General features: G+C 40.9%; 1 protein-coding gene across 1 annotated transcript in view; it reads right to left on the bottom strand.

Annotated features, from left to right (window-relative positions):
* Positions 1-998: 998 nt before the first annotated feature.
* The window catches only part of ICE1 (interactor of little elongation complex ELL subunit 1), a 125,154-nt gene continuing 116,273 nt past the window's right edge, over positions 999-9,879 (bottom strand). Inside the window, exons 17-18 of the mRNA XM_088442295.1 lie at positions 7,090-7,188; positions 999-4,087 (exon numbers count right to left, since the gene is read on the bottom strand). Of these exons, the coding sequence (XP_088298421.1) occupies positions 3,909-4,087; positions 7,090-7,188 (278 nt within the window). The 3' untranslated portion in view covers positions 999-3,908. The remainder of the gene's footprint in view (positions 4,088-7,089; positions 7,189-9,879) is intronic.

The following is a 9,879-nucleotide window of genomic DNA, read 5'->3' as shown; positions in this document are numbered from 1 at the left end:
TTTTGGTTTGGAGTGTACTTTGGGGGTTACAGCACCCTTTAACGGTCAAGCCAGCCGGCCCTTTACTTATGACACAGGCGCACGCTTGGCACTACTTTGTTGATGCACATGCGGCTACTGCGCACACAATTCACAAACACAGAAAATAATTTTTTTTTTGGTTTGGACTGGAGTGTACTTTCGGGGGTTACAGCACCCTTAACGGTCAAGCCAGCCGGCCCTTTACTTATGACACAGGCGCACGCTTGGCACTACTTTGTTGATGCACGTGCGGCTACTGCGCACACAATTCACAAACACAGAAAATATATTATTTTTTTAGCACTTGGGGGGAGCACCCCTGATGGACAGAGCACCCCCTGGACAACACTACAGCACCTCTTTAGGACTGGGACACTGCACAGGACTTTGGAGTGGACACAGCCCCTATGGAGAACTGACTGCACAACACAGTCCAGCCAGCCCCTATGGACTTTGAAGTAGTGGACACAGCCCCTATTAACAACAGCAGCACAGCACAACACAGCCAGCCCCTATGGACTTTGAAGTAGTGGACAACAGCAGCACTACACTACACTACACAGCCCTAACTCCCACCCTCCCTCTTCACTGTCCACAGCCGAGTGAGAAAATGGCGCCGACGTGGGTACCTTATATAGGATCCAAAACCCGCGAGACTCGGAAGGCGGGATGATGACGTTTTGCCTCGATTTCAGATCCGAGTCAGGCGGGAAAAGTCGAGCCTGATTCGGATCAGACTCGGATCGGGGGGGCTCGGGGGGGTTCGGATTTCAGAAATCCGAACCCGCTCACCCCTACTTACTACCTACTTTAGCTGCAACCAAAACTATATTTTGGTTGAAGTCATCTTTACTGTAAAGTACTGTACATCAACTCTACTTATACATTTATCTTCACATTTGTGGTCTTTAAAAGCATAGTATTTTACAGACATAAGCTTCTACAAATGACATCAGTCAAAAGTTACATTTGTCCTTTTTATTATAAAGCATCTCAGATGCATACTAAATAAGTCAAAAAGCAAATAACTGAAGACATGGTTTTACAATACATTCTATGTACAGGAACTAAAATTCCCAAAGTGGAACAACATCAAATGTGAATCACATTATAGGCCTATACTATAATTACAGTCATTCACAGAGATTCCCTAGTTATCTCTGTGAGTATATTTTTAAAACTGTACAAGGTGAATACACAGGTATCTGTGTGCAACAGTGAAGAAAGTTAATGTGAGATAACTAAAAATAAAATCTCACTTACCTGCACTCACCTGAACCAGTGTGTCCCACAAAATTGCAGCAGCTTTGGGGCAGAATTCAATTAGCCACGTTCAGTTAACAGGAGTGAAAAAGGATGATAGCTTCGGGCTTTAACGCCCGTGGCTAGTCAATTAAAGTCCCCTTTTTCACTTGTTAACGGGCTTGTTAACACCCATTAAATCAATGTGTTACAGGGTGTTAACATGCGTTACTGGGTGTTAACACATAGAATCCGTTAAAAGTTCATGGAGTTCTATGTGTTAAGTGCCTCACGTGTCCAGTTAACTGGCTAGTTACTAGGGATTTCTTTTCGGGTCTTATCAAATTCCGATAAGTGCATCCTGCCAGCTGCCTTCGGGACTAATTGAATAGAACTGGGGGATCAATTAGCAGGAGGTAAATTACATTGGCTAATTGAATTGCCCCATAGTAGGAGAACCTTCCTCTGGCTAGCGGTAGGCTTTTTTAAACTGCTAGTGATGTTGCCAAGCCCCTGCCCCATGATCTTTTCCATTCACTAGGATTTTGATTGACAAATGCGTGTGATAAGGGCCTTGACAATGCCACTGTCAGTTTACTTAAGAGAGAAAAAAAGCCTGCTTAGAGATGTAGGTTGCAGGACCTGCTGGGGAGCCCAGGTAAGTGAGATATCCTAATTTTGTCTTGCATAATACCACTCAAAATCAAAATTTGAATTTTTGAGCAAATCGCCTTTCAGCATTACAAACATAATCCCAACTGTATAGATATGTAAAACATTATAAGAAAATAAAAAAAAAATAAACGATCATCCCACCACCGTACTAAACCGTCATTATCAATAGGCCTTCCAACACTGGAGTCTGCTTGCTTGTCAATATGCAACCTCATAAATAACCAGAGATGAGCCACGTTCGCTGTAATTGTTCTGCAAAAATCAATTTAAGTGCAAATAATTTGAGAGCCTTAGTCAAATTACAGAAGTGATTTATAGGTCCATACAATGCAGAATCAAAAACAGAAGAATGTACAAAGCTCAAAAAAAGAATGTACAAAACTGGCAAAAGGACCAAATCAACTGCATCAGTGACATCATGCTTTACATGAAATTCACAAAGAATAATTCCAAGCAAAACTGATAAAGTTTCATAAAATGTGCAGTCTCCTAAATAAATGTTTAAGGTCAGAAAACCTTATGGCCACAAACCTAGTCCAAAATTCACATTGCTTATAAAATGAACTTCAATTTTAAAACGTTATGGCGGAGGGTTACATTCAACCCATAGCAGAATATTACTGTACATTTTGCTGTAACAGGCTTCCTGGATAACTGTGTTGTGTCAGTCAATAGGATAGTGGCAAATCAAATTTAGAAAGCAGCTGGTGCCGTTCTATGTTCAAATAAATATTTGCTTTTGAAGCCATTTTTACAATTAAGAGAAACTATTCTAAAGAGGGGGCAGTAGGAAAGCTTTTGATTGGATAATGGAGGATGCATTTAGATTTTTCTGAAAATTGTTATATAGAGTTTTTATGGGGAATAATTTAAATTCAAGGCAGGTAATGTTAAAGGATGTGTCCATTTCAAAATGCAGTTCCTGGCCCCTCTGTACCTCTCCTGAAAAATGTCCTTCTCTTTGAAATGATCCTCTAAGGAAGACCTGATATCTAGAGCTGGTAGTAAAAAGGTTTGACATCTAGTCTTCTCACTGTATCATCCCAACAATGTAAATAGAAATTCCCAGTGCCAATAAAATGTTACTGAAATGAAGCAGTGGGCAGAAACCAGTACACACTGCTAGATACTGCTATACAAAATCACATTCTCCCCTGAAGGGGACTAATTGTGCAGAAAAGACGGGACAAAAAGGAGACTATACAAGTGCAGGCACTACATTTAGAAGTGGTAAATGCACCATTACATATTAAGGATTTGCCTTTTAGAAACAAGCTAAGGTTCTATATAGCAACAAACCTTTAAAAATAAATCACTTTTAAAAACATTAAGCTGCGTATCCACTTGCTGATTAAAATGAGCGATTGAACGATAACGACATCGCATGAATCGTGCATGAATTTGTCGAAAACGACCAGCGATGCGCGCTCCCGCTGGTCGTTACCGACATCAATCATCGTCCGAACATGACGGCCAAACTGCCGATAATGACAGATTGGGCATGTTTGTGGATGAGGGAGGGTGTCTGTACTGAACGACATATCGCTCAGTGTGGGCACCTACAGGACGAGGAACGACTGAACGATTACGATGTCGTAATCGTTCAAACGTTCCTCAGTCGGCAAGTGGATACGTACTGTTTAGCTAAAACCAAATGAAAATTTGGTTACATAAAACATGAATAATGCTTATGTTGGCAATTTGCAAGACTCTTATGGAATAACCCATTGATAAGACATTTTCAGCTAAATATACTCTACAAAACCTTTACAAGCCGGTGTCAAAATTTACAGATTTACAATGTTGCGGAGAGTTTTGTGTTTTGTTGGGTTACCAAAACACAAATGTACAAATGGCTTTTTTCCTTAGTGCAAACTAATTTAAAGAAAAAAAAGGCACTTCTACCATACAGTGCAGAGAGATCTTGAATTTAAGCTCACTTTACACCTAAGGAATAAAATCAAAATGATTTATGTCTCTTGATTACACAATGACGCAACTTCTTGCATACAGCTTTCAACAGCTGGTGGAATGTTGCACTTTGCAGTCTCTTTCCATGTCTGTAGTGCCTGGTGTATGGCAACTGGGTCACTTGGAGCCAAGTCACGAAGCATGTACACAGACGCCAACTGGACACCCCATGGCATACCTGCATAACACAATAGAATAGCTCATGACTGGTTGATACACAGATGACAATAAACAAACACACACATACTCTAAAATATATATATATATATATATATATATATATATATACATACACACACACGTATGTATGTATGTATATATATATACACATATATACATACATATATATATATATACACATACATACATACACACACACACACACACACATACACAGTACCAGTCAAAAGTTTAGACACCTTCTCATTCAATGGTTTTTGTTTATTTTAATTATTTTCAACATAGTAGATTAATACTGAAGAAATCAAAACTATAAAAGAATACATATGGAATTATGTTGTAAGCAATAAAGTGTTAAACAAATCAAAATAGGTTTTATATTTTAGATTCCTCAAAGTAGCCTTCTTTTCCTTGGATAACAGCTTTGCACACTCTTGGCATTCTCTCAATCAGCTTCATGAGGTAGTCTCCTGGAATGGTTTTGCATTAACAGGTGTGCCTTGTCGAGAGTTATCTGTGCAATTACTTGCCTTCTTAATGTGTTTCAGACCATCAGTTGTGTTGTGCAGAGGTTGGGTTAGTACACAGTGGACACCACTATTTGACTACTGTTGTAATCCATATTATGGCACCAACCACTTAACTCAGTAAAGAGAAATGACAGTCCATCATTACTTTAAGACATGGTCAGACTATATGAAAAATTTCAAGAACTTTGAACGTATCCTCAACTGCAGTTGCAAAAACCATCAAATGCTATGATGAAACTGTCTCTCATGAGGACCATCCCAGGAAAGGAAGACCAATAGTTACCTCTGCTGCAGAGGATAAGTTAATTTGAGTTACCAGCCTCAGAAACCGCTACTTAACAGCACCTCAGATTAGAGACCACATAAAGTCTTCACAGAGGGCCTGATTCAGAGCCGGACGCTGTTTGCGCTCGCTCGTTCAGGAAAAGGGGCTGGCTATTTAAATTGAGTGCTCGCTCTTTGCGGTCTGTTGACGCCTCTATGTCTGAGCGAGCGAACTAAATATGCACTCGCTATTTTCTAAAGACGCCCCCTGGCCGCTTGCATCATACGTCATCTCCGCTATTTATTTGATTAATCGAGTACATCGAAAGGCATCTGAACTGCTCGCAGTGCTTGTGGTTGGATTTTCCTACCGCAATCATGCGAACAGTTCAGGCTAAGAAACAACCAAGTGACGGGGTCGTTGACGCTGCTGTTAATTATGCACACCCTTAAAACGCCCGTTTTGACCTTTTGGCACGCCTGCATTCGGATCTCCACTCCCCGTTTTCAAGCACCTTCCCCTGTTACCACCCACAAACGCCTCATTCTGGCACTCAAATTAGCAGGCATTTGCTATTTTGCGAGCACACAATTTCCGACCACAAAGAATGATTCGCGCATTCGTATTACAACCCATACGCATGCACAGTTGTGAGAACATCGCTCGGAGCGAACAAGCGGCTCTGAATCAGGCCCAGAGTTCAAGTAGCAGACAAATCTCAACATCAACTGTTCAGAAGAGACTGCATGAATCAGGCATTCATGGTCGTATTCCTGCGAAGAAGCCACTACTGAGGATTAACAACAAGAAGAGGAGAATTGTTTGGGCCAAGAAACACAAGGAATGGACATTAGAAGAGTGGAAATCTGTACTTTGGTCTGAAGAGACCAAATTTGAGATTTTTGGTTCCAACGCCGTGTCTTTGTGAGACGCAGAGAAGGTGAGCAGATGGTTTCTGCATGTGTGGTTCCCACTGTGAAGCATGGAGGAGGAAGTGTGATGGTGTGGGGGTGCTTTGCTGGTGACACTGTTGGTGATTTATTCAAAATTCAAGGCACACTTAACCAGCATGGCTACCACAGCATTCTGTAGCGCCATGCCATTCCATCTGGTTTGCGCTTACTGGGACCATCATTTGGTTTTCAACAAGACAATGACCCCAAACACACCTCCAGGCTATGTAAGGGCTACTTGATCAAGAAAGAAAGTGATGGAGTGCTGCGTCAGATGACCTGGCCTCCACAATCACCCGACCTAAACCCAATTGAGCTGGTTTGGGATGAGTTTGACTGCAGAGTGAAGAAAAAGCAGCGAACAAGTGCTCAGCACCTCTGGGAACTCCTTCAAGACTGTTGGAATACCATTCCAGGAGACTACCTCATGAAGCTGATTGAGAGAATGCCAAGAGTGTGCAAAGCTGTCATCCAAGCAAAAGGAGGCTACTTTGAGGAATCTAAAATATAAAACATATTTTGATTTGTTTAACACACTTTTGTTTACAACATAATTCCATGTGTGTTCTTTCATAGTTTTGATGTCTTCAGTATTAAGCTACTATGTTGAAAATAATTTAAATAAACAAAAACCATTGAATGAGAAGGTGTGTCCAAACTTTTGACTGGTACTGTATATATATTTATTCTTATTTAGAGGTACTCTACTGCTTTGTTTATGTTATGATGCGAGGAAAAAAGTAATTGGCGAGTTTATGTAAAATCTATTTATTACAGTAAACAATCTTAATGTATAGTGGAGTGCCAAGACTGTCTGCCTGTTATTTGAGCACAGTTAGTCCCAGAGTGCGTTGTGTTGCTCTCTACTCTGGTGCTTCTAGCATACTCTGGTCTGTGTCTCAGCAGTTTGTTGAATCAGCTGAGAGCTGAGTGTGCTAGAAGTACCAGAGAATAGAGAGATACCCTAGGCAGGAAAGAGGAACTGCACGGGATGTGACAGGTGCTAGAATGAACTATTTTTTTATATACATTATTTATATATATATATATATATTATATACACATACATACATACACACACATACACGTATGTGTGAGTGTCTTTACTCAAACACTAAAAGCAATTTTATTACGAGATGCACAAATTAACTTTATATGACTGTAATGGCATATACTTATTATGGTTAAAAAAACTCTGAAAACAAACTAAAGTTAAAAGTTTTTTTTACTAAGCTTACAAACAAGCTATTACCTTCTTCATCTGCATGCCGGATGAATGCAATGATAACAGACCCAACGTTCTTCACAGTATTGACAAACCCTTCTTTCAAACCCAGCTGACATAGATGTCCTACAAAAAGAAATTAGATCACAGAATTTAGGAGGCATTAACAATTTAGCATTTAAACTTGTCCACATGCTGAAACACTTGCAGATAAAGAACAATCACAATATATTCAACGCACTAACCCTATGGAAGAAAATGACTGTATAACAGGTATTGAATAGTGTCAATAATATATGATTTATTGTTCATGACACTTGTAAAAAAAGCAGGTATATGCGTGAAAAATGATTGGGGCTCTGTTAATCCTCCTCCTGGGGTGGGTGGGATGAGTGGAGCCTGTAGAGTTACTTGCTGTCCATAAGGTAAGTGAGGAGTGTGTGTTGAAATAAATAAATATCTGTCTCTGTGGACAACGCTGCGTCCCGCTGTTGTCTATGCTGTTAGAGTCACTGTATGGCTAGATGTGATGGTGCCCGGGTGGTCTTCAATACATGTAGGAGACCACTGGGGCTGTGGGGCTCGGAGTCTGGACTAGTAGGTCTTAGCTAAGTCCGGACCCGGGTGTCCTCTAGTGAAAGAGGAGACCCCGGGGTCCCAGCATGTAGAATGACGCTGCTGTCTATGGTGAGAGGAGAGCCGATCTGCGACCTCCGCTGGTCTCAACCTGGCTAACCCCTCCACTACAAGATGCCTCACCTTCCACACGCTGCCTGATGTGGCTGGATCCCTCCTACACCTGTCCTCTCGTCCGCGCTTCCTGTTTGGCGTTCCTGCGCTGTGTGGCTGTTGGATCCTGCTCCGTCTTCGTCGTGCTGCTACTTCCGCATCAGGTGATGCGGACTGTGTCACGTGACTGGGTCCGTCTAGTGCAGGCTTGGTGAATTGTAGCGCTGCAGTGTGTGGACTCTGTATATGGAACAGCAAGTCTGGGTTTAGAGAGAGATCAATGGGATCTGGTACATCTGGGTGTATTCTCCAACGCGTTTCTACCCCTTGGGGTCTTCCTCTGGGATATAAGCATGTGTAATGAATGTTCCAGCAGTGTTAAATGGGGTGGTGGGTCCCCGCCTCTGTTTGTGATAGGTGGGTATCCTATCAGGCTATTGGTTATCGTAACTGTCAATCTCTGGTTGTAAAAAGGCTGTCAGTCTCTCGTCTGAGCTAGTTAGTATTTATGATGTTAGTAATTGGTGTATCCAATATAATGTAGGTTATAGCATAATGATGGAAATAATGTGACAAGATAATATATTCAGTATGATCATATGCCTCTTAATGTGTGTATATATATATATATATATATATATATATATATATATATGTGTAGGGATTGCGAGTGGAACAGGGGATCTTATGATTGGGTGTATATATACATAGCTTGGATCTCATACAAGTCGGGTGTATTAATTTGTAAATTTCTTGTTTGATGTACCTAAGTGGTGGGTAACAGGGGAATATGAGATCAGGAATAATGGTTTCTATTGCTTGCAGATAGATATAGGTATAATTTTATTCGTAGATGATGGACTTGACTTCATTGTCAATATTTAGTCCCTGCAGTATCAGGGTGTCCATAGTTATTATCAATTTCAATTCTTTATTTATTTATCTGTGCAGCGTAGTTCCCCCCTCTCCAATTTGGTTTGACCAGTTTTAAAGCAGTGAATTTTATTTTTGCAGGGTCGGACTGGTGAAATTGTTTGTAATGTAGTGAAATGGGATTTTCTTCGTTCCCTTTATTTATATTGCGGAGATGCTCCCCCAGTCTGTTTTAATGGGCGAATGGTCCTGCCTATGTACTGTTTCCTACAAGGACACTCCAATATATATATCACTCCCTTCGTGTGGCAAGTTATGTTGTCTGTGATCTTCCATTCTACTTGATTGGAGGTAGATGTCATTGACGTTGTCGGTTTGGTGGTTCTTTCTCCGGTCATAGTGCAGGCTATGCATTGGCCGCAATGAAAGAACCCCCTTTATATCTACTGTCTTTGTTTGCCCATATGTTGGTCAAAGTGGTTTGTATATGGTCAGTGGGGGCTAAATGGTTCTTGACTAGCTTGGTTCTGATGTCAGGCGCTTTCCTGAACACAACCTTTGGAGCGTCTGGTAGTGATGCTGCTAATGTGTCGTCCTGTAATATAGGCCAGTGTTTAATGCTTATGTTTTTGATTTGTCTGGCTTGACTACTATAGTCAGTAACAAAATAGATGTCCTTAGGCTCCTTTGTTGTGCTGCTCTTATCTCTATATTGTAATAATGGTTCCCTGTCTGTTGTACTGAATTTTTTATATGCTTCTTCAACTTTGTCTGGTGGATATTGTTTGTCAAGGAGTTGGTTCTTCTAAAGGTTGCCTTGTGTGATATAGTCACTGTGTCTTGAGCAGTTACATCGGAATCTCTGAAATTGGCTTATCGGAATACTATCCAACCAATGTTGATGATGCCCACTGGAGGCTAGAATGAAACTATTAACATCAACTATCTTACGGTATGTGTTGGTATGGATCTGATTGATATGAAAATATTTAAAATCGAGGAATTCCACCTGTGTCTTACTGTATTTGGTAGTGAAATCTAGATTGAAATTATTGGCGTTCATATATTCGATGAATTTGATTAGTGATTGCTCCCCGCCAGATGAAAAAAATGTTGTCTATGAAGCGCGACCAGAGGACGAGGCTTGCGTCGAGCTTGCAATGGGCCCATGCAGATCTTCCCAATGGCTCATAACCAGGTTCGCGTAACTCGGCG

Source organism: Taudactylus pleione, unplaced genomic scaffold (genome assembly GCF_031769625.1).
Source record: "Taudactylus pleione unplaced genomic scaffold, aTauple2 ptg000309l, whole genome shotgun sequence".
Lineage (NCBI taxonomy): Eukaryota > Metazoa > Chordata > Amphibia > Anura > Myobatrachidae > Taudactylus > Taudactylus pleione.
The sequence above is the reverse complement of the archived record's forward strand: the minus strand, read 5'-3'. Positions and strand labels throughout refer to the sequence as shown.